The following is a 25,569-nucleotide window of genomic DNA, read 5'->3' as shown; positions in this document are numbered from 1 at the left end:
TGTAAAATTTTGAATCTTTTCAACAACCATAATGTTTATTTCCAGCCATAAAGAATTGATTGTGTCCTCTAACCTCGTGTACAGATAGAAGTTGACACTGTCAACCCCAGCCGAGTTGCGAGGTTCGACCCCAGACAAGATGGCCACCTGGACGTTGCCTTGACCATCTGGCATCAACATCCATTCTACATCCTCTCCATCAGCAACTGGCATCTGGTTGTCCACCACCTCGTAACCTCGTGACAGAGTTGAATAACCATTGATTATATTATGGATGCAAGGTAAAAGCATGAGCAAGATGAGAAGCGATTTCAGCAAGTCAAGTACCAAAACGTACCTGCTGGAATCGTCCCTTGCATTCATAACCATGACGCAAACTACTTTTTTTGAAAATTTTCCTATGTGACTAATGAGCCGAATTCAATGTTTCAGGTTTCAAAAAGACTGTTCTTTTTTGATTAAATTTTCGGTTTTGGATAACATTTAAAAAATTTCAAATTGTTTTACCCTGAAAGGCCTCAGTTGCTCTCAGAGTTTTGGAGGACCAATACTGTGATCTAAAGACAGGATGCGGTAACTAGAAGAGCTTTAACACAACCTTTAATTCACATATTAATATATTACTAGTGGTCGTCCAGTAGTCGAAAACTCGACCAAAAACATGTAATCTACACGTATTGACTATTGGATAATGAAGTAGACATCCCATCTCTATGGACCAGCTGTCGCAATTTTGTTTTTATAAAAAAAAAACATGTACTGTACCGGTACTGTAGTTCTGTGAGCCATTCACCGAAAGCATGACTTAAATTCTATTTTCTACCTTACTTTTTGTTCCTGAAAAAGTTGATGGGCCATAACAAATTAATATAGCTCATTCAAAATGTTTTCTATCTTTTTCACCCCACGCTGTAAATGAAACATGTGATTGGAATTTCTTTCATTTGTTTTGATTTTCTGTTTACATTTCGTTGTTATTTAGTCACCAGCATGGCAACCCATATAGCCCATGTTAAATTTTTAAAATTTCAAATTAATTTTTTGTGCTTATATTTGAGCCTATTTTAATTTTTAAAGGGATTCTGCACTCCTACAGGAAAATATCTTTCTAACGGTATGCTTAGATTTTCCCTGCGTTACACACGAGCTGAGAAAAAAGGTTTTAAAGAAACATGCTTGCCTATTAATATATAGATAGATAGATTTTGGGTTTAGCTGGCTGTGTAGAGACTAGAGAGTGTATAGTGAACAGAGTAACGCCCTTGAAATCTCTAAAACCAAATAAATAAGAATAAAGCTGAAGGAATACCATCTGATTTGAGTTTTCGAAAGAATGCCATTGCCTGGACCAATAGGTTTGTAGTTGGTGAGATTCCGGTGGGGCACACGGGAGGGACTAAGGCTAACATATCTTGTAGTGTCAGCGTTCGCCGCTAGAACTGCTAAGTTGAAATAATTTAAATTAATTTTTTTTTTAGTTATAAAATTAACTTTTTAATTATAAAATATTGTTTCAAAATTATAAAATAAATTTTTAATTTTTAAAATTAAACTGTCATAACATAACCTAACCAACCAGACTTGCTGATAATATAAAAACTATATAAGATAAAAATCTAATTAATAATTACTTATAATTTTTAATTAATTATAAAATTAATTTTAAAATGTAGTATTATAAAATTAAACTGTCATAACCTAACCTAACCAACCAAACTTGCTGATATGAAAAATTTGTTGACAAAAAGTCAGTGCTACCAGCGGGATTCGAACCCGGGACCTCCTGCACACCAATCCGATACGCTACCAACTATGCCACGAACGCCGCTGAAATCACATCGTTTCGTAACGGTAATCGTGTCGCCTCAAGAGAAGACATTACCCACTAGAGATATGACGTCACTACACCTTTAGCCTTAGTCCCTTCCGTGTGCCCATTCCGGTGAGATTCCACACAATGGTAAAATCAACATTAGAACCTGACAGGGCATAAAGCATTTCCCCATTGTAAAAAAATCATCAGATTTTTTATGTCAACTTTTTATTGGATTATCATTACCAATAAATGTTTGGAAAGTGTTACCCTGAGTGATGTAAATACACTTTGTACTTTATTGTTTTTAAATTTATGTTATGGGATTGGGAATATATTTATTTGTGAATTCAGTCCTTAGCTGTTTAAAATAGGAAAGACACAAACATCTGCAGCTCTCCCTACCTCATATGGTACTTTGCCTCGCCATCACTTTGCCTCTAGACAACAATAATACAGACAGATTTTACACAGTGTTTGTTGGTAATTGGTTTGGACAACAATATAAAATCTGGCAGATGAGATAATGCTTTCAAAGGTTTATTTTTCAGAAGTGTTTAGAATATAAATTGTAAAAACTTTGTAGTCTGATCAATTTAGAAACCAAAAAAAAAAAAAATCAATTTAGAAAATTTAGAATCAATTTTAGAAACTCAACCAACTAGTTAAAAGTTAAAAGCTAAGTACATTTTTACAGATGTATCAACACTGTGATTTACTACTTAAAAAGAAAACATGATTCTGTTGGAATAGTTTTTGTACGGTACTGCAACAGGTGTAACAAACTTACCTGATTAGGCAGAGTCTCGGTGACAACAGACTAAAATATTTGCTAAACTCAGGAGATTTTCCTGCTCTTGTGGAAGGTCACCAAAAACATAATACATTGTAACTGTGTTTTATATATTTTAACTGCTTAATTGATTCAACAATTTTGATCTTAAAGTAGTAAGGGTTATCAGCAATAACTGATGATAATAAAGATCATCTCATCAAACACTTACCCTCACACCAGTAATCCAAATATATGAGCACCAAACAATAGAAACCTGTCAAGAGACGTTTCATCCTGTCCTAACTTGACATGCTAACATATACTGTTTATATAGGCCAGTATGTTGTCTATCTGAAGGTGAGTGCCCCCCATTGCTGCATATCTATCAGCACAAAGTGCCTGTCACACTAATAAATTGTGTACATGACTTACAATGTGTTAACTATCGTATCAGACAGGCCTTGTACCTAGGCTTATTCATGCATGATACTTCAATGAGCTAATTTATAGTCAAAAGTGTGTTGTGATATATGCTTCAATGGGAGAATTCAAGGTCGAAGGTTTAATCTCCAGTAGGTTTGTTGCATTCCAGTCAGTGAGATTATTACAAAGAGTGATCGAGTTTTATACTTATACTGTAATTTCAACAGAGCAAAGAGTATAGAATTTTGGGCGAGTGAAAAAAAAATAGTACACTAAATAAATACATACAAGCTGCTATACCCGTCCTTTGCAACGGGAAGAAATGTAACCCAGAGAGCTATTAAAGTGGTGCTGATGTGTTTTAAAATACAACAACTCTATATGATTTAGTATGAAAATATAAACGGATTTAAAAGTGTAAACCTACACTTTGATCTTAGCCAACAGGCCGAGAAGTGAAATTAAATCATCTCAACTTTAGAAGCATGCCAGGCGTAGCCCTTTGGAAATCAGCTTGTAGGGCAGAGCCCTTAGGAAATTCATCCATATCAATACTTTTCGGCAAATCTACATACTCTAAGCTTCATTTTGATGTGATTTTTATTTGGTATATGGCCTTAACCGTTTACATAAAATTTGATTGTATCACTTTAATAATATAATAGATTGCATAGATTCTCATAAAAAAAATGTATAATGGTTATTGCAATAATTGTGCTTTGTGAAAAGTTCATAGGTAAATATAAACCAACAATTTCAGTTTTTAATGTCAATGAGCTGCATGACAAAAGCAACAGCCACTAATAGAAGTACCAAATAATCATTAGTTTTTTTATTTTTAAAATTTATGGGTATCGAAAATTAAATATTTTTCTACAGTACCTAATTTAAATCAATTATTTTTTGTTAAAGAATGGACTAGCATCGCAATATGTAAAATTTTAAAAAAATCTTTAAATTGTGAGGAGAATGTTAGCATCACTTTGATGAGAATGATAGTAAAAATAAAGTTGTTCATTTATTAAGAAACTGTATTATAAATGACAATACAAACTGTAGGTAGTAAAAGTAGTCAAGTAATAGTTTAACGAAATATTATTAATTAAACTCATTAAAATATAAAAAGAACAAAAACCATAACATAACAGGGCATAACAAACATGGGGTGAAGTCTACTGTGCGAGAAAAAAATCGGTAAAAATAAAGTTTTTTAGCACTCAAAAGTGCTAAGGAACGATATATCCAGTCTCGATCATATGAAGAATTAAAAGAAACAATCGCTGTTTCGAAACAACAACCGAGTCAACCAATATGCCCATTTAAACTCACACATAGAAAGTCATCGAAACATCGAAAGCCGGGCCAGCATGACATAACATACTGTACCCATAACACTTTTTGGAAAAATATGCACTACAATATATCGTCGCATAGCACTGAACTAGCAAACTAGGGTTGACTATATAGCAAAGTTCCAACTTTTTCTAGTTTAATTTGCAGTACACCATTTATCAGTATCACTCAATTACCAAATTTTACAGATTTATTTATCGCTACACCAGCAAAATTTTATTTTTGACTGAAATTACGTAATGACATAATACATATATTGACATTTTTTCTTACGATCTCCTCTCAAAAGCCACTTTATAACCATCCAGATTGTTCAGAGTTACAACGAAACCAAATCTCATATTTTCTAGGTCACAATCACTGCTAACTTTGAATGTCTTCAGAATGTGTATTAGTGCAATCTTCAGTAACATGTACGCATATTGTTTACCTGGAATGAAAATAAAATAAGTCAGACAAGTCTATGAGTTGTAATGTAATGTATAGAAGAAAAAAGTTAAGCGGCGTTTACACAAAAACAGTAGACATGCAGGTTACCTCAGTTAGTGTATTTCAAGTTATAACTGAGAGATCGGCAACCTGTCTGCCTAAAAAAAGTGTTTACTAAATGTTTTTATTGACAGCTATAAGAATCAACACACACATATGTTGGATGCATTTCTGTATATGTTCCATTTTACTTTTGATCGATTTAGGCTACTGTACAAGTGTACAGTACATTAATTTAAACAGCATACCAAGTTGTACGATTTTACCCTTAATTTTATCACTCTTACCGATACAGTTCCTTGGACCACCACTGAATGGAAGGAAGGAATAAGGATGCCTTTCAGTTACGAGATCCGGGGTGAATCGATCCGGGTTGAACACGTGAGGATCTTGATACACTTCTGGGTCAAAGTGTAATCCGACCAGACTGAGGAAGATCATTGCACCTTTGGGAAGTTTGTATTCACCTGGAAATTATATTATAAATACAATTAAATATTTATAGTTCAACTTTTGTTATATAGTGAGTTGCACAGTTTGATATTTTGTTTTTAGGACCTGCTTTTTATGATAATGCAGTGTGTATTTTGACTTATATGTTGTTTGGTCCTTATGGATTTTTCACATCAATGGTTTCATGTTATGCGTTTTATAGGCTACATAATTAATTTATCAATCATTTTCCTGACAGTTACCCTGTGATTTCCTCACCTTTCATGAGAAACAATGTAATTATTGCTGATAAAATAATGTTACGCTGAAGTTGTAAACAGACATTATAGGTTTAGTGTTAACTGCTTGGTGAATTGTATTCAAATACATTAAACTTTTATCTAAAATTGGCAAAAACAACTAAACAGTGGTGTAAGTATACTCTGGATGGACTACTAGTTTAACAGGTTTAAAAGCGGTTTAACTTTTAACCACAGATCATTTCAACCTCAACACAGGCCTTAAAAGCCGCCATTCCTCATAGTTTAATGAACATGGAAATATCTGATTGATATATCAGATGGAAATATAAAATGCATATAATCCACGCAGCTGCAAATTTTTTTTACTTTTATAACAATTTCAATTTATCCTCTATAGACCTTTGTTGTTCTTACCCAACTGAATGTCCTCAGGAAGAGTCCTGGAGACAACTGGCAAGACCATACAAACTCTCAAGGTTTCCTTTATAACCCGGGTCAAGTATGGAAGTCTGTACAAGTCGTCAACTGTTATGTCCTTTTCTTCGGTACCCACCACACTTATGATATCCTGATACAGCATTTCCTTGAAAAATGGAAAAACTGTTAAAACCTAGTTAAAATGAACTCTTTGAACACTTCAAGAACTATGTGAACTAAAATAAATCTGTTCTATTAGATTAAATATATGGACAAGCTTCAAATTCATACACATTGCATGAGCAAAGGTAGTAAACTTTTTCTTGGCTTTTTTTCTCAAAGGTAGGCGGCCTCTTTTAACCTTGGATTTGCCCGTTACGTGGGCCACAGAGGCCTGTGCGTGGAAAATATCCAGCAAAGCAACGGTTGAGCCGATACAGTTTGAGGGTAAACTGTACTGATACAACATAATAGCAGGTACTAGGATCCGATGCCTTGGGCCTGAAGTCCATAGCTCACCTACAGAATTACACCAAACGATAAAGGACACAATTTTTAATATGAAAGTGGATGGTATGTGGTACGTTGACAACAATCGTTGCCAAACAATTTTTAAACATTTTGTTGCGAACAATTGTGTATTTCATTGTGAATCGGGCTTTACACATAATTCTCCACAGCAGCTTTGTTCAAAAGTCAGTTATTCTTAGGTAATTTTTTTGGCTTTGCTACAAATACGTCTCATGATTTTTCGCCTGATGTATTAGGCAATGAAGGGATTCAATTTATGAAATTAACTAAAGTGAATCTGAATATAACATACCTGGACATCTTGGTGTTTGCCTAGCATTAGCAAACAGGAACTCAAACTGACAGCTATTGAGTCTGTTCCCTAGGAAAAGCAGAGAGTACATATTAGTTCTCTTCCCTAATTATTTTCAAGGCAACATCATATTGGGGGAAAATAGCTACAACCGTACCTGAAATGAGAACACTATGTGTTAAAACATTACAAAATGTCACTCAAAATAAAATTTTTTCCAAGATTAGTATTACAGTAAAGCATATCGAATTTAAGACATTATTTGTTGCTGGCTGTGAAAATATTGAACTCATATCACATTCAGGTTTTGAGATTCTGTGCCTAAATTAAAAAAAAAATATTGTTATATAAATGCATAATACTTAAAGCCTTTAGCTCTGATTCAACAAGAACAGTAGGTGGCATGCAGCTCCCCTGTAAGAAGTGGGTTTTGTTATTCTGGTTTGTTTGGTAGGAGCAACATCTGGAATCAAAGTGGACACAGGTCATAGAGCAGTCATGTGACTATATGAGCTGCAACTTACACTATTGGTTGTATAGTGAACAAATTGCCCTTTACATGAAAAACCTGAAGGGGTACCTAACTCAAGTCCTCAACCCAGACAAAGCAGGGGGACATATGCAGAAAGTAGGAATTGTTTTTGAAAAATTTTGGAGTTTGTGTTATGGGTGGAAATATATGTTTTTTTTGGAATAACCCATATTTAAAAGTACATAGCATTATTACCGTTCCAACAAAAGTTTTCATCTCCCATTCCACATCAGCTGGACTGAAAGCTTCAGAAACTAAGCCAGGCACACTTAGCGGGGAGTATACATCTGGTACAACATCATTACAACAAATTAATATTCACAGATATAGAATTACAACACAATGCAGATCTCTCACCGAGCCTAAGAAAACGTTAGGTAGGTCTTTATATAAGCTATTGTACCTTGCACACTAGTAGGCAATGAAGTTAATTCACATATTAAAGCGTAGGTGTAGCGGTGTTGCCAATTTTACAATAAAAAAATAAAACGCTTATAGAAATAAACTCAAGTATTTCAGCTGAGCAAATGATGGACTAATTCCAAAAATATCTTAATGGACATAGTTGTTGAAGTAACTTAATTTACTTATTATTTTGTTTCAGCTCAAACAACTTTTCAAACACTTTTTTAAGTATTTACTGTGATAAGTTATATTGATTGATGCATATTCTTGGACTCTCATCTTTCACCGACCAAACAAAACAGTTTACTGTTGAAACAATCAGTTAACTAGTTAAAACTTTTAGAATTTACTATTTCCTAATGGGGGATAACAAGCTTTTAAAAACAAGAATCAGAGTTTATTTATTTACCTTATGTGTCTTTTTGAGTAAGTCATCATGTTATGCTTAAGGTATTAAGTTCCACTGAAACAATTCACTGGAACAGTTTAACAAAAGAAATCCCTGCATGGCATACCGTTAAATTTCCCAGAATCTGCAGATTCATCTTCTTTATGGTCTGTCAATCTTTGCCTTTTAATAATCTGCATCAAAAACAGTCATTTCACTATTAAACTTTTGTACTAAGTTCTGACAAATACATTTTGGCTGTCAGTACTGCACTCAGCTTAAAACACATACCTTTGGTCATTGAAAAATAATCAAAAGTAAATATAATGAATCATTGTTCATCTTTATGCATGTCAAGTAGAGTAGATATTCTCAGTTTTGATATTAAAATTCTACTACAAGAAGTTACTGTTATACAGGGTGTTGAAAATGTCTGGAACCAGCATTATATCTGGTGAGTGGTTAAAGAAATACAACTGATATTTTGTGTACGGATATACTATGGTTTTACCTATCTTTTGGTGCCTTATGACATTTTTTACCACTTATAGGGAACGTCCTGTGGAGGATGCAGTAAAAAGTTTTAATGGAAGCCTATGGTAAATGATACATCATTTAAAAGGCCATTTATTTCTGAGTAAGGAGCCACAAGTTTCATCTCAAAAGGACCACCCTAGCGAAAATGGTGACTGTTTGAAGTTTTTGAAAATAATTGAATTTTAAATTTCAAACAGTCGCCATTTTTGCTAGGGTGGTCCTTTTGAGATGAAACTTGTGGCTCCTTACTCAGAAAAAAAGGCCTTTAAAATGATGTATCATTTACCATAGGCTTCCATTGAAACTTTTTACTGCATCCTCCACAGGACGTTCCCTATAAGTGGGTTTTTAAATTTCAAACCGTCGCCATTTTTGCTAGGATGGTCCTTTTGAGATGAAACTTGTGGCTCCTTACTCAGAAAAAATTGGCCTTTAAAATGATGTATCATTTACCATAGGCTTCCATTAAAACCTTTTACTGCATCCTCTACGGGACGTTCCCTATAAGTGGCAAAAAATTTCATAAGGCACCAAAAGATAGGTAAACCCATAGTATATCCGTATACAAAATATCAGTTGTTTTTCTTTAACCACTCACCAGATATAATGTTGGTTCCAGACATTTTCAACACCCTGTATATATACTGTACATAAATTACTGAGTACAATTATGAATCATCTATAATTATTAATTCTATGAGACGACGACGCACACGATGGGTATTTTAAGCTGAAAATGAATGCTAGGTAAGAGAAGAATGGAGTGAGGATGATCCATGTAGTTACTGACATCTTACAGCTGTTTCATTGCTCAGGATCATTTATTAAAAGCGCAATGATCAATGAAGGCTGTTTCTCAATGGCAACGTCTTGGTTAAAGTTGTTATAAACCTTATTGTTGTTACCTCTGTTCTTGCATTCTAGTTATATTACCACTGACTGTTCGATATATTACCCTACGTACATTTTGACAGCTTGTGTGGCATCTTTATGGGATCTTCTTATCCTATCACACTTAAGGCTGTATACAGAGACAGAATGACTCATGAGAACAGACTCCTACATGCAGACGGATTATGTTGTAAAGCTGCAGGAGTCCGTTAGCAGGTGGACTAGCTCTTCCCTTCTCCCTCACCCCTCCTCACTTCTTCAGTGTTGTGAACCGTGATTTTCATAAATGCATTCCGTGGTTAGGGGAGTACGTCAATTTTAGTAATGATGATTTAATACTCTTGTACTCAGTGTCTAATAGGAATCATTGGGAATACACCTATTCATTGAGATTACTATCTCGGTAAGTTGATAAATGTGGATCCCAAAGAACATGATGACGTCTCACAACATTAATCAAAACTTTTAAAAACGTAACATTTATAATCATGCAAGTCCGAAGGAATATTCACCGAGAGGCGATTTAAAAAAAAAAAAACGTCTGCAAACTCAAGTGAACTCTGGCAGGCGGACAGATTCCAGGGTGCGTTGACAAATTTGATAGTTATGGGGAGTGAATTTTAGTCGATTCGTCTGTGTGACTCATTCTGTCTCTGTGTGCACTGGCTTGGCCAGTTACACAAACACTATTATACTCATATTTACAGCTTTACATTGTCACTATTGCAGTCTGGTCAATCAAGTAACACTATGACTGAGGCCATTCCTGTACTGTTTTATTTCTTGGACTGGGGGTGTTGAACTAATGGTGATTTGACGATGAGGGCAGGGACTTCCCAGGTTTATGGTCAGGCAGATGCTTTGGTCTGTGTTGTGTTGCCGTTTTTTTTTCTGTTTTCCTAGTTTTGTCCTGGTTTTTTTTCAAATGTACGTAGGGTAATATACAACTATAATTCAAGAACAGAGGCAACAACAATCAGGTAGCTACTTTAGTGAAACTGAAGTTCTTCAACCTGGGATGGCTCCAAGCATTACTGGTTTAAGACCAACTCCAATATTTTATGCCTCCGCACTTTCCTTTGCCTTTTACTATGTGACTTAATGCTCTTTGCTGTATTTAAATCACTACACAGTCCAGCTACGGATATTGGAAGATTATTTTAATAATTTATTTCCGTCAATCATGGATCTATAAGATGATTAAAATTTATGATCCTAACTAAATTCATATCAAGGTCATAGTGGGGTAGGGATTAATTTACTATTAATAGATTATTGATAAACTTGTCTCTAAACTAAGATACAACAAATCTAAACAGTTTATAAATCTCATCATTTTGGTCAAACGGAGATAACACAAATCTCTTAGTTTCACACATTTGTAAAACACAAGAATAAGTTTAAAACCGTCATACCTCAACAGGTTGTGACACAAATTGTTCCCAAGTATGTTGGAACTCCCGAAGTGCTCGGTTGTACATAAACTCCCATACTCTGTCCAGCCACAACCATGGCCTGAATGCTCGGGCCTGCACCAAGTCACTTCCTCTGAATAAACATTCATGTTTTAGTCAAATATTACAAATGTTTTTTTATTAGCTTAGCAATTTGAAGTTGCAGATTACGATGTATGGGAGTTTAATTTCTTTCACTAACTGTCAGTGATAGTTCAAGCTGTAAGAAAAACCTTAAAGTGTGCACTTCCGTTAATTTAACACTGACCAATAACCCAAACAAATTATCTCTACTTCACAAAAGCTGAACTGAGGTGCTAAATTATAGAAAGTCCTGAGTGAAAATTTAAAAACGTACGTTTTCAGGAAAAGCACTTTGCAAATTCTTTTCCCCTTTTTTCAAAACTTTTATTATTATTTTTATTTCATTAACATTTGAAGTTTCATAAAATGTCCATGGTAACGCAATATCTTTGGTAGTTTCTTTTTAAAAGAGCATCTTTAGTGGAAAAACACAAAATCCTGTCACGACCATAACGGACGTTTAAATGAATATTAAAAATAGTTAATATTATTTTTATAACTATGTTTTGCTATAAACTTATTTACTTTTATGACCATTATACAATAAAAAGGTCACTGAGCTTTTGGTATATTTGGTTTTTCTAGAAAACAATAAAAAAACTCAAAAAATTGAAAAAAAGCCAATAAAATCTTTTTAAGTTTGTATAACTCTGAAAAAACTTACCTGAGACCCGAAAAATCGTTATGTTTGTATAGAGGTGTGCTTCTTTTGTGTATAAAACATTGAAATATGACGATATTTTAATTTTTGAAATTTTTATGATAGAAATCATAAACGTGATGGTCAGGGACAAGCGGTACGGTCGTGAATTGTCTGGAATCATCTAAATCTTTCTAAACAATCCTTCAATTATCCTGTTAGTTATAATAAAAATATGTGTTTCAATTGAACTAAACTGTTCAATTTACAATTATATTAAAGTTATTGTCACGACCAAACACACTATAATCCATAAGGCTGGATTGGTCGTGAAAAAACCCGCGATGGTCGTGAAATTACGTGTTATTTGGCTCTGTTCTGGCGGTAGCCCTGCACCTCATGTTCGAGGATACAAAGTGGACTTCTAGGTTAATCTAGCAATTGAAATATCTTATAAACAAAAATTAACACCATGTCTACTTCATCGAATGACTACATACGGTCATGGACACACCAAAATTACAAAAAACCCAATCTTTCCTTTATTAATCTTGTAATTCCTCCTTTCAACTCGAAACGACCGGCACTACAATCCTGACATACACCCCGAACTAGTCTCTAAAACCAACTGACTCCATCGACGCCAGGCTTGCCACTGTCGTGCTCCAAAGTTGACAATTTTTCCCAAATGGTCGTGACGCCAAATTGAGGGACAGACTTATTTTGTCATGGTAGTCAGTTTTTAATGACAATAAAATTATAATATGCTCCTTTTTTGTAAGTTTAATAACCATTGATGACATAAAAATATGGCTTTATATATTTCGGCATGAATAATTAGTCTAAAAACAGCGTGAAAGTTGGAAAATGCACCCTAGGGACACGTCATGGTCGTGAATTTCGAGACTTTAAAAATACGAAAAAAATACCTAGAACCTATTTAAAACCAAATAAATGTGTGTAACATGTTGCCCCCGTCTTCAAAAATTATTAAACACATAATAATAAACTACAAATCCAGTATCTACGAAGTAAAAGGCCAGGGACATGAAAACGTACGTTTTTAAATTTTCACTCTCCTACATAGACATTAGGAAGAGGTATAATTTACAATGTGATTCTAGTCTGACGCCTACACTAATTAATTTTGGGGGAACAAGTATTGTCTTTTTTGCCATTTGAATCTTCAATTGTTCCATTTACCCACCAAAGTACTACTTGTAGTGGCTCATTTTTCTTTTATTGTTTACTTGAAACGAAAATTCAAAATTCAAATTTGTCTTTAGTGTTTGCAATTTGATTTCAGTTACCTTTGTATTTACAATTAATCTTAAACTTACCTGTGCACACATTCCAAACCCAAGTCAAATGTTTTGTTATTAAGCTCACAAACTGCGTCAGTACCAAACACAAGGGCTGAAAAGATGATAATTTTTAAGTTTTCATTCTGTAAAGCTGGGTTTTCCTAGGCGCAGAAGCGGAGAGCGGAGAGAGGAACACGGAGAGCGGAAAAGAGATTAACATGGTGTTACGCTCCGCTTCTAGGAAAACAGAGTAACATTAAATTATCTAAGACAAGTGGAGTCCGCTCTCCCCGTTCCTCTCTCCGCTCTCCCCGTTCCTCTCTCCGCTCTCCACTTCCGCGCCTAGGAAAACCCGGCTTTAGTGCTATAATAGTGTTTTAATCCAAGAAGCTTTTCTTTTGAGTGATGTCCATAAAAATAATATATTTAAATTTTAATAAGTCTAGTGTTATACTTAAAACGAGATAAAAATAATAAATAAGCTCATTTTGATCTGACAATTGTTTTGTTTCATAATGTAGTTGTAAGCTTGATCTAGACAGGATAATTTGGGTCAAGAAAAGTTTGGGCAGGCACCCATTTCAAACTATTGGGTGACAAAATAACAAAAAAAGTTTTGTCCCATAACCAAAGAATTAGAAAGTTGAAGCGGATATCCTCTATTTACTGCTTACGTATGCTTTCCATTGTGTAAACATTTCACTGCCGGTACTTTATCATTTTAAGTGTAAGACACTTATTCAATACGGAAGATTTTTTAATCAAAAACATATAATATGTTTGTGATATCCTTACCACATATGGACCTAACAGAGAGGCCTAAAGCACGGTCAAAAACATCCGTGAAACCTTTTCCCACCAGACCAGATAAATTACCAACTAAAACTTCTGCGTTTTTATTCATCAAAGGCGCCAATCTCTGAAGATTTTGAGGATGGAATAAAGGACTGATCAAACGTCTTGTTGCTTTCCACCTTGATCCTTGAAAACAAAAACATAATTGAAGAATGTAAAAAAATATATTAAGAGAGAGGTATACCTATAGAGGGGGACACAATATTAATAACTATAAATAAAATCATTTAAGGTGGAATCTGATTATTCAGTTAGACAGAAAGTTAAAATTGTATAGTGATTTTAAAGTTTAGCTCATTGTTGACATCAGTCCCACAATAAAAAAAAACACTATATTCAAACAAAACAGAAGCGAAAGAATCATAAAATCTGATAAGGAAAATTAAGTAATGTTTAATGAGAGCAAAAGAGTAAAATTACTTTGCATTCAAATTTCATATTTTCAATTAAAATTTGCATTTAATTGGTTTCAAGTTCTAACACTAACTTTCAACTATTTTGAAAACCATTTGTGCTTTTTAAACCCTTGGTTTGGTTGCACTGGGAGTGGTTAGTTTTAAGCTAAAAAATAACACACACCATATATTAGTGAATTTTTCACAGATTCAATTGAACAATTTATAATAAAAAATACTTTCAACTCGGTATGGTTTGTATCACAAGTAATGATGACTTACCTGAAGCAGTAAGAAGTCCTTGGCCGAACAAAAATGTTATTATCGAGTAGTTTTTAAAGATCCCCTTAGAACTGTTTAGAATAATCTGTTCAAAACAAGATAATACAATGTCAGTTGTAAAGTGTATGAAAATATCAGAAAATCTATAATGAAACTTTAAAGAGGTTTAGAATTCTTTAATGAATTAGGTGTATAATGCCCCTATTTAAATTGTTAAAACTACAGAGGGCCATATTTTTACTTCAATTTCTCATCACCGCATTAGAAAACCAATCCCTTATTAACAATAATAATTTGTAATGATTAATAATGATAATTTCAAGTGTAAATACGGTTTAAGACATTTCAGAAAGGAAAGTTGTTTATAAAACATTTCAAACACAAAAAGACATAAAATTACATAGTTATAAACATACTGTCAAAAATTTATCAGGGAATATGAAAATGACCTTCTATGACGGTCCCTAGCTTAGGTCTCCCTGTGGGTCAAACCAATAGCACATTTCTATAAGAGATAAACTAATAACCATCAAATAACCCAAATTGTATCTTGTTATCTTGAAAAGTATTTTTGTTTTCTAGTTTAGTTTATTGATTAATGATGCAATATGATGAAACAGTATATTTCGTACCTAGGGCCAAAAATAAGGTTTTGCTGGCTCAAGATAATTTTTTATGATCTAGAGCTGCAAAACCCTTTCGGCCCGTAGTGAGAACGCTATTTTTCACCACACTATACGAAATTGAGAAAATATAGGCCTATAGAGTATGCACACTAACAAGTCATCCAACACAACAGCAACTTAAGGTTATGTGAAATATATATAGGAATCAGTAAAAATAATAATAGTTGCTAAGCAGCGGTGACAAAACAAGTCCATTGCAATGTATATATGGATACATTATTGTTTTAAGTATACAAGTGAACAGCAGATTTTCAGCCATAGGGCCGCATAAAACCTGCTCGGTCCCCTAATGACGATGACAGCTGGCATGGACTTAGCAATACTTAGCTTTCAGCCTCCAATTAATGTTTGAAAAATGGCTAAAAACATCTTAGTATAGGCAAAAAGTGTCTTCTCAACCCATGCTTATTTTCCGAAATCGTCTTTCCCTTGATCCTAAAATTTAAACTCAAAAAGAGTCACTTTACACCCTATTGATGAAATATACTTTAAGTGTCTTCTTATTTGCAGTAATTTAAATGCAAAGTTTGTTTGTATCATTCCTTTTAGCGAATTTCCCTATAGGGAAGTAGCTATTACCGTAGATCTCATGGTAAGACCTAGGCCCGGGACCGATTTAATTTTTCATTTTGAAGTCACTAGAGGCCAAAACACTATTCGTTCATATTTATATATATATATATATATACTAGCTGTACCCGCGGGCTTTGCCCCGTTTAACTTCATATGTGAGCTTGTTCGCATGGCTCAATCACGTCCTGGTTGAAATTCGTTCACTACGCTCACTCACGTTTAGGTTGGAGCTCGTTCGCTGCGCTCACACGTCCTGGTTGAAGTTCGTTCGCTACGCTCACTCACCTTTACAGTTGGAGCTCGTTCGCTGCGCTCACTTGCCTTCAGGTTAGCTCGTTCGCTACGCTAACTCACCTCCAGGTTGAAGTTCGTTCGCTACGCTCACTCACCTTTCGGTTTGAAATTAGCTGTTGTCAAATAAAAAAAAATAATAATAGTGTGCTGCATCTCGGTTGGTAATCCTTGTAACTTTAATGCTATTGAACATCATAGAACAGAACCAAACCAACTTGTTTAATTGAAACAGCTGTTAAGATTCATTAATTCCATTTAAATATGAGTACTCATTAGGTTAATATGGGAAACTCCAGAGCCACTGGGGCGGAGCCCTAGAGTCCGATCAGAATAAAAACTACTTCGTTTTCCTATTTAATGCCTAAAGAATCACTGTACCAAATTTCAGCCTCCTAGGTTAGTGGGAAGTGGGAGAATTAGTGATAAGTGAGTGAGTCAGTCAGTCAGTGAGGGCTTTGCCTTTTTAGCGAATTTCCCTATAGGGAAGTAGCTATTACCGTAGGTGGCATGGTAAGACCTAAGCCCGGAAGCGATTTACTTTTTCATTTTGATGTCCCCAGAGGCCAAAAACACCATTCGTTCAAATTTTTATATATGTATATATATATATATATAGATTTATATATATATATATGTGTCCGTGAACGCGATAACTTGAGTAATTTTTGTCCAATTTTGATGAAATTTGGTTTAAAGGTGTAAAGCGGGATAAACTTGAATGAGTTCGCGAACCAGCATGATCGGACCATGGGAACAGGGCTTTACGGGGGGTTTTATGGGGTAAAAATTGGTTTTTCTCACTTTTGACCCTCAAAACACAATGTTTCCCAATTTCTCTTTATACCTTTTTAAAGAGCTTAAAAAAACAAATAATTCAGTATATAAAAGTATTTTTGTACGGTTATTGGTAACGGAGAAAATTAAAAAAATTGTAAATTTAAAATTCCCATGTTATTCTTATGGAGAATATTGTAAAATGTTGTAGTTTGGTTGTTTATGGATATATTTTGATCAAACTTGGCAAACTTATTTTTTTGTACTAAGCTATTAATATTTTACTAAAAAACACACTTTATTAGTTTCCTTGTAGCAGCAAACCTAGGTACTTGACCTATAATGTTATTTAAATATATTTAATTGAAAATCAATTCAGACAAATGGAAATTCGCTTAGTTGTCAGGTTTGCTGCGACGGGGGTATTTATATATATATAGTAGTTATTTATAGTATATATGTGAGTCCGTGAAGACGATAACTTGAGTAATTTTATTCCGATTTTGATAAAATTTGGTTCAAAGGTGTAAGGCAGGATAAACTTGAATGAGTTCGCAAAACAGCATGATTGAACCATGGGAATGGGGTTTAACGGGGGGCTTTATGGGGTAAAAATGGGTTTTTCTATTTTTTACCCTTAAAACACAAAATTTATAATTTCTCTCAAGACCTTTTCAAAGAGCTTAAAAAAATTTTCATTTTAAATTCCCATGTTATTCTTATTGAGAATATTGTAAAATGTTGTAGTTGACTTGTTTATGGATATATTTTGATCAAATTTTATTTATTTTTTACTTTAATATAAAACACACCTTATTACTAATATAATGGTTTAATTACCTTCAGTCTCCAGTTCAAAATAAGTCGATTGCGACCTAGGTTTCAGCACAACGTCGTGCTGAAACCTAGGTCGCAATCGACTTATTTTGAACTGGAGACTGAAGGTAAAATTAAACCATTATATTAGTTATAAACCAGTTCAGGGGCAATTCCACATCTTATAATGTCAAAACTACACCTTATTAGTTTCCCTGTAGCAGCAAACCTAGGTACTCGCTAAACATAAATGTAATTTAATAGATTTTAATTGAAAATCAATTCAGGCAAATGGAAATTCGCTTAGTCGGGAGGTTTGCTGCAGCAGGGGTATTTCTTATTGATGTTTGCAATTACCTGGATATCAGCTGGCTTTTGTATGAATATCAGGGGCTTTGGACCGATCCAGTCACAAAACACACTATACTTGTGCTTCGCTGCTAGCCTTGTAACCTCGATGACATGCTTGGCAAAAGCTGGAGGCAGACATAATGTATTTCAGCTTTTTATACCCTTAATACATAACATTTAACTACCGTATATTTTGTGATATAAACAAAAATTTAAGGCTAGAATTATTTTAAGTATGTTTTTCTAAACGTCTTTGCAAAATTAAAAAATCTAAATTTTGACATAGTGGTAAAATTAATACTTGGTATAATCGTTATTGACAGAAAATTTGTAGTTTAGGAATCATTAGAACCAATGGATGACAACAAATAAATATAGTTATATTAATTACATCTCTCATACGCTAGTTACATATCGACTTAAAATAAAATGCATATACTTTCTGAATTATAAACGAGGGAATTATCCGAAGGACAGTAGTAAGTGCCGATGAGAGGTCGGATGGGGAAGGGGGTAGGCAGCTTCCGAGCCAACTCTTGCAGACGATGGTTCTTCCTTCGGTACAATGCATCCAAGAGGACAAGAAGTAGAACCAGGGAAACACAAACCAGAACGAGACTCCACTAAACATACCATTTATGCAGTTACAAGTAGTGTAGACATATATACACAAGGCAATATTTACTCAATCACTTCATAAAGCACTGTCACACTTTGAATACAAAGATGATTAAATTGAGATGGCCTGTGTAACTTTTGTTACTGACTCAGAATCTGAAACATTTGTTCTACATGGGTAAGATAAGCTGTTTCTCTATCCAGGGCAAATTATTAAAATTCCAACGATCAAGGACAGCTCTGTGTCCAGCTTTTACCATAAAAAAGCTGTTGACTTTTTCAGGAATCAAACTGAAGGCAACATTATGATTTTCAGGCAAGCATTACAACTGTTTGAAATCACTATGTATAATAGCCCTTGGAAAATCACAAAACTTATAGCTAGTACTATACTAGAAAGATTGAATTGGCAACATACATTTATCATTTCCTCAGCAATAATAAAGCTAGTTTCTAATTTTACATAATTACAATTCTAGAAATCGGACCCATCAAAAACCCACGATAAAATAAAATAAGTGTTAAACTTTTCTCCTCAAAAAGCTCAAACAATTTTACCAAGCTTACCATGGTGGATTCTTGATGAAGGCTGAATTAAGGAACTCCAACAGTAAAACAAAAATATCAACCAATACTGGTTCTTTCCTACAAATGGTTCTTCCTATGTATGGCGGGTGATACTGTAACTACTGTATTCTAGTCTCTTATCTTTTATCATTATACAAACACGACCAATTGAAAAAAAGGGAAAATGTAATCCCCTCTTATGTGAACAATGTTTCCTTGTAAGTTATGTATTGTATGCTTGCACAAAGATCTGAAAAAGTGAAAAACAACCTTTTTTCATTTACTAACCCATGCATATGCAATATTTAAATCTTTATTGTTTTTGTGTTACTTTGACAATTTCCTTCAAATGTTGTAAATAATTTTTTTCTGGCCTAAAAAGGTCAGAAAAAGGATTTTGCTTTACAGCTCATTTGAAAATTTTACATTGGCTTTATGTGTTGCCAAGTAATTATGTTGGTTAAACAAAATAACAAGGAAATGTAGTAACTTAACATGTGTTTTTATAACAAGTCATCTACTGTTACTATATTGAGCAAAGATCCTGCTGAAGATTACTCGATATAGGGGAAAATAGTTCCAATCAAATAATGATTATTTTAATTGACTCCCTCCTACCAAAACTAAATCCCCAAGTACTGAGGCAATTGTTGGTTTAACAGTGAAATAAATATTTAACAATATTATTTGATGTAAATTATAATTGAAACCAACAATTTCAATAAGCTGTTTTAATTTAAACAAACTGTCAAAAGATGTTAATGCAAGTATAGGTTATTATAAACGACAGGTTTTTGCTATCAACTGTTAGTAATAGTATATTTCGTACCTAGGGCCGAAAATGAGGATTTGCCGGCTCGAGAGGTGCAAAACCATTTCGGTCAGGTCCGTGAAGTTGGCGTACCCATATCAGCGTATCCACTTTTGATCATACCAATCGTTAGTTCATCGTTAGTTCTCGATAGTTCCCAAATTTTTTCGTTAGTTCTCAAAAAATAAAAAAGTTATAGCCGATAATAAGTGGGTACGCTAACTTCACACTTCCAGGTTCTAGCGCGCGCCGTTTTCTGATGAGAAATGTTTACATCTATATATCAATCGTTAGTTCTTCGTTAGTCCTCGATAGTTCCCAAATTTTTTCGTTAGTTTAAAAAAAATAAAAAAGTTATAGCCGATAATAAGTGGGTACGCTAACTTCCCAACTATACAATTTCCAGCGGGCACCGTTTTCTGACTATAAATGCTTATATCTATACACCAATCGTTAGTTCTTCGTTAGTTCTCGATAGTTTTCAAATATTTACGTTAGTACTCAAAAAATAAAAAGCTACGAGGCATACAAAGTGGGTACGCTAACTTCACAACTATACAATTTCCAGCGGGCACCGTTTTCTGACTATAAATGCTTATATCTATATACCAATCGTTAGTTCTTCGTTAGTTTTCGATAGTTCTCCAATATTTGCGTTAGTTCTCAAAAAATGAAAAAGTTACAAAGCATAAAAAGTGGGTACGCCAACTTCACAATTATAGAATTTCCAGCGGGCACAGTTTTCTAAATAAAAGTGCTCATATCTATATACCAATCGTTAGTTCTTTGTTAGTTCTCGATAGTTCTCCAATATTTACGTTAGTTCAATCGTTAAGTCAGCTTCAACTCATCAGGTGCAATTTTTTAATTTTTAGGGAATTTCCCTATAGGGAAGTAGCGGGGCGATGTCTACTTGTACCGGCGTCTAGTTGTACCTGCTGCATTTTGGTGACAGGCGTCTAGTTGTACCTCGTCCAAAGCTGTAGAGACAACTTGACGATGGTGCGGACGTCTAGTTGTCTCTACGTCTAGTTGTCTCTACGTCTAGTTGTACCTCTTAAAAATCTACAGGTACAACTAGTCGGGAACGTCACCGTCTACTTGTACCTCATACGTCTGCGTCTACTTGTACCTACGACTACTTGTACCTACGACTACTTGTACCTACGACTACTTGTACCTACGACTACTTGTACCTACGACTAGTTGTACCTACGCCTACTTATACCTACGTCTAGTTGTACCTGCGGCTAGTTGTATCTCCCCTTCAACTTGTCACCGGTTTAAGAGATTTATTTTATTTCTTTAAAAATCATACAATCTTACAACAATTTATTATAAACAACTTGCTACAAAAGCCAGGAAAATTTGGCTTGTCTGCAGCTCATTGAGAAACCCCTGTTCTTGACAACAACGTACTTGTGTCCCTTGGTCAGTCCTTATCCATATTACACTTTGGTTTTCCTTATTTCTTGTCAAGATCTGCTATCATTGTTTTTTCCACTTAAACTCTACCTTTCTATAGAAAACTAACATTAACTAACTTAAACAACAACTTTAAACAATTATCTTAAATAAATAAATTCAGAGTTTACAAAAACAAGTAATTGAATACTAGTGTACCTGTTGCTCGAATTCGAGCAATTGCGAAGCATTACAGGCGACTCAAAGATTATGGAAATACTCACGATCTACACAACAGTTTGATATAATCAAAATCTTTTGTAAATATCGTATCTTTTTTCAAAAAGATGATCTTGTTTTTTAGTGTTTTTAGTGTAAAAAAAACATTATTTCTATTTCTTTTACTTGGTTGTGTTCTATGACTTTTTCTATGTTTCCATTGTTTGCAAATCGGTTATTTAAATGATTGCTCAAGAAATGTAGCACAGTGGTAATTCAGTTTTATTTTTAGCCTATATCAAATTGTCCAAGATTTCTCGCTCTTTTCCATTGTAATAATTACACCAACCCAAGTTTTGTCTACAGATGCAATATGCCAAAGAATATCACCTACGTACAATCTCCAAGAAGTGGTAAAAAAGGCAGAAACCAACCCATACAATAGATATAAGTTAACTCCATAAGAAATAATTTTAAAAGTTACTGTGATATTAGGATTTTCCACTGATTTGGTAATAGAACATTATATTGCAAAACATGACACGATGCAGAAGAAAATCAATTTTAAAATCAGAAAAATCCATTGCAAATACTGTACTTCATTTTGACCAATTCACAATTTAAATATTAACAGCTGTTGCATTAAAAAGTAGTGTAGAATTATGCATATGGTCGTAATGTAAACAAATCTGAAGAGGCAACTTTAAAGGCTTCTGGGGCAGAGCCCCAAGGGAATTTACCTCTTTCCTCTTTTGATGGCTCATATACAGACCAAGACCTTCCTTTAGAGACCCCTACCAAGTTTCTACGCCCAGCCGTTCTCTCAAATTAGCTGTGACAAAAATCCCGTTTTCCTCCATAAGAATAACATGGGATGGGAATTTAAAGGCCACAGGGGAAGAGCCCCAAGGGAATTCACCATGTTTCTCTTTTGATGGCTCATCTACAGACTAAGACCTTTCTTAAGACACCTCTGCCGAGTTTCTACGCCCAGCCGTTCTCTCAAAATAGCTGTGACAAAGAAAAACAGTTTCAAATTAATATATAGATAATAAAGTGTTTTTGTACGGTATTAGTCACGGAGAATATTACTACAAGTTCAAATTAAAAATGTATATGTTATTCTTATGGATATTACGTAAACTGGCGTAGTTTGGTAGTTGATGCATATACTTTGACAAATTAGTTTATTTCACACTTAACTAGTAACTTTTCTAAAAAAAAAACATCTTAATTACCTTCTACGCAAACGTAATTAAAGCTCAGTATTGAAATACCATTTAAAAAAATAACCCAGATATGACTTTTTTTGCGCGCGCTTATTAGTTCTTAGTAAAACTAATCTTGGTTTAGTTGCAGACTACATAGCCAGTGACCTAGCTCAGTATAAAATTTAGTTTATATAGTTTAAATGTAATGAAGAAATATATAAAAAGAACAAAATAATTATGAATGTAAAAAATAATTTACATATAATTGAATTTAACAAGAACATGTATTCAAAGGGAAAAATATACTATAATAGAAATTAAGATTCAGTTAAGTTTAATCATTACGAGCTGTTGGCCCTTCCTACGTAATAGCTAAAGGTTCAGTTAAAACTTAAGGATAAATAAAGAAGCTTACTAATCCGTTTGGGTAATAATTATTTTTTTCATTTCTGGTAATAATTTCAAGATTCAAAACAGACTTATTATAAAAAAAATATATATATATATTATATTGTTAGAAATATACAGTATAAGGAAAATACAATTGAATGAACTCTATCAAACACTTATTGAAATTAAAAATGAAATAAAAATGTATAGAATATTGTAAAACCTAACTATTAATTTATTTCTTATTGAACTATCTTATATCTATTGTACTGGATGGTGTCTGCCTTTTTCACCACTTTTGCCTACATTTTATCATATTATTCTACACATATCAAATATTTATGTACAAATATCTGCTCTTATCATGTCCAATAAAATCCAAACATAGAAACATTGCCTAAAATGGTACCTATCTTGACAAATTATTTGCACCTGCCTATATTACGAACTTTGGCGCACTGGGTTGGTAACATTATTGAAAATAACACGACATGTTGGCTGTAAGATATGGTACAGAGAGAAAATACTATTTATGCAGCTACTGTCACGACAGAAAGGTCATATTCCATTTAAACTAGATCACATAATCCTTTATAAAATACGTTGATTAACAATATTTAAACGTCAATGTATACGTAACAGCCAATTTACAGTATTTTTTGTTTTTGGAAATGTCCCATTGCTATGTCATTTGCATTATTTGCTGCCAATAAAGTCAAAAGGCCGTATGAACTAGGAGGCTCCTAACAGTTCAAGAATAAAATCCAACTTCACTTCAAGTATTACACTACACCTAACATTCCGTAGAGAGATTATATTGACAACTTTATGTTATTGATAAGGCTGAGACAACTAACTGACATCCCCCATGTCAAGAAATTCCAGCTTCAACAGTAACCTCAAAATAAATTTCTCAAAAGTAAGCTAGAGGGTGCATTCGTTGGCACAGAAGTAAGATATGAACTGACGCGACGTGACGAAAGAAAAATCAAACTTACACTGTAACGGATATACCTCCCTTTGAATATGTCTTCCCAAAAAAAGTTTTCTTTTCAAATAAAATCATATTACACTGATGAAATCACGGAAGTGTTTAACTACAAAAGATCCACCAATACGATTTTAATACTATTTAAAGGTTCTTCCAAAGGAAGAGATACCAGATAACATACTAATAATAACTCCGATGACGTACGGTAAGGGGAATATTTTATTCATTGAATGATCAACCGAATTTGGCGACTAACGCAATTAATATCAATATTGTTTTTACACTTATTATTCTTTAAACAATGCTAAATGCTCAAAATATGTAGCCTATATTTTATCCAATTTATCGCAGTTAGGTGAATTAACGTAATCCTTGAAAGTAACCGTCGATTTCGACGGGTTTCACCTAGTTACTATTAAATAGTATTAGTTAATATATCGATGTTCACATGACCGGATGAGTCATCAGCTCTATCCCTAGTTCGTCGGTCATTATCCCTCGAGGCATCGGCCGATGGACCAGGGAACAGCTATGATTTACACTATCACCCTCTACTACGACATTTTTTTTAGGTAAACATTCCAACGCTCATGATGACATCGAACACTCATGCATATTTGTATATAGGCCTAGCCAGTCCAAAACCTGAATATACTGTAGGTATGAATCAGACCGCTTATATCATAAACAACTAAATATTAAGGCTAGTTTCCTAACCAGAGAACACACAAGAATGGCACTTTACAAGACTTTTTATACCAAGCCTTCATAAACTAAGAGTATTTCATAAGTTACGTTGCCTGTGTAGATTTAGACTTAAAATCAGTATAAAATCAGTAATGGATTGAAAATCTAAGTGTTATTTACGTTTTGTTTGCACTATAATGTAGTGTACCTGTTTCTCGAAATCGACAAATTTTTAAGCTATGTGTATTACCAGGAATTATTTCAAAACTAATAAATAAATAACGTCTTTGTTGGGCAGCGTACATCAGATTATAGATCTGTTTTACATTAAAACTTTTGTCATTCAAGGAGTTTAAAATACTCAAAAGCTTATGTTATTAATAAAAAAAACACACTGTTCATAACAGTTTGATATAATCAACATTTTTTTTGAAAATGTTTAATACTGTGAGTGAAAGAGTTTTTTTAGCAACTACCACAGTACTACGTAAAATCAAAACAATATTTAGGTTGATTGGAGGTCAATCACTTTCTCGCAACTACGCGATAGAGGGCTGACCCAACACCCCAATAACTGGAATGGATTGTTGTGAAAGGAAACTCTAAGAATTTGCAAATGAAG

At 33.9% G+C, this 25,569-nt stretch overlaps 2 protein-coding genes across 2 annotated transcripts in view; both read right to left on the bottom strand.

Annotated features, from left to right (window-relative positions):
- LOC128984973 (uncharacterized) overlaps window positions 1-2,895 on the bottom strand; it is a 42,782-nt gene extending 39,887 nt beyond the window's left edge. The window contains exons 1-2 of the mRNA XM_054404344.1: window positions 2,818-2,895; window positions 74-236 (exon numbers count right to left, since the gene is read on the bottom strand). Of these exons, the coding sequence (XP_054260319.1) occupies window positions 74-236; window positions 2,818-2,881 (227 nt within the window). The 5' untranslated portion in view covers window positions 2,882-2,895. The remainder of the gene's footprint in view (window positions 1-73; window positions 237-2,817) is intronic.
- Window positions 2,896-4,078: 1,183 nt separating this feature from the next.
- LOC128986706 (cytochrome P450 4V2-like) lies at window positions 4,079-19,323 on the bottom strand. Its single transcript, XM_054407200.1, has 13 exons — window positions 19,235-19,323; window positions 18,489-18,672; window positions 18,056-18,174; window positions 14,556-14,640; window positions 13,819-14,004; window positions 13,060-13,135; window positions 10,957-11,089; window positions 8,241-8,307; window positions 7,516-7,607; window positions 6,789-6,857; window positions 5,963-6,131; window positions 5,141-5,320; window positions 4,079-4,794 (listed from the first exon to the last, which is right to left on the bottom strand). Exons 1-13 carry the CDS (start codon window positions 19,235-19,237, stop codon window positions 4,634-4,636), a joined length of 1,524 nt encoding a protein of 507 aa, XP_054263175.1. The 5' UTR covers window positions 19,238-19,323; the 3' UTR covers window positions 4,079-4,633.
- Window positions 19,324-25,569: the final 6,246 nt, after the last annotated feature.

Source organism: Macrosteles quadrilineatus, unplaced genomic scaffold, assembly GCF_028750875.1.
Source record: "Macrosteles quadrilineatus isolate MER2022 unplaced genomic scaffold, UCM_ALF_1.0 Scaffold_2__2_contigs__length_208266976, whole genome shotgun sequence".
Classification (NCBI taxonomy): domain Eukaryota; kingdom Metazoa; phylum Arthropoda; class Insecta; order Hemiptera; family Cicadellidae; genus Macrosteles; species Macrosteles quadrilineatus.
This window is presented reverse-complemented; position numbering and strand designations above follow the sequence as displayed.

Bases quoted from the DNA above. Each gene is read 5' to 3' on its own strand.
- LOC128986706 (XM_054407200.1), bottom strand. The intron at 7,608-8,240 runs GTATGCCATGCA...ATGTTGTACCAG, and splicing joins AGATTCTGGGAAATTTAACG to ATGTATACTCCCCGCTAAGT. The intron at 5,321-5,962 runs GTAAGAACAACA...TATAATTTCCAG, and splicing joins TCCTGAGGACATTCAGTTGG to GTGAATACAAACTTCCCAAA.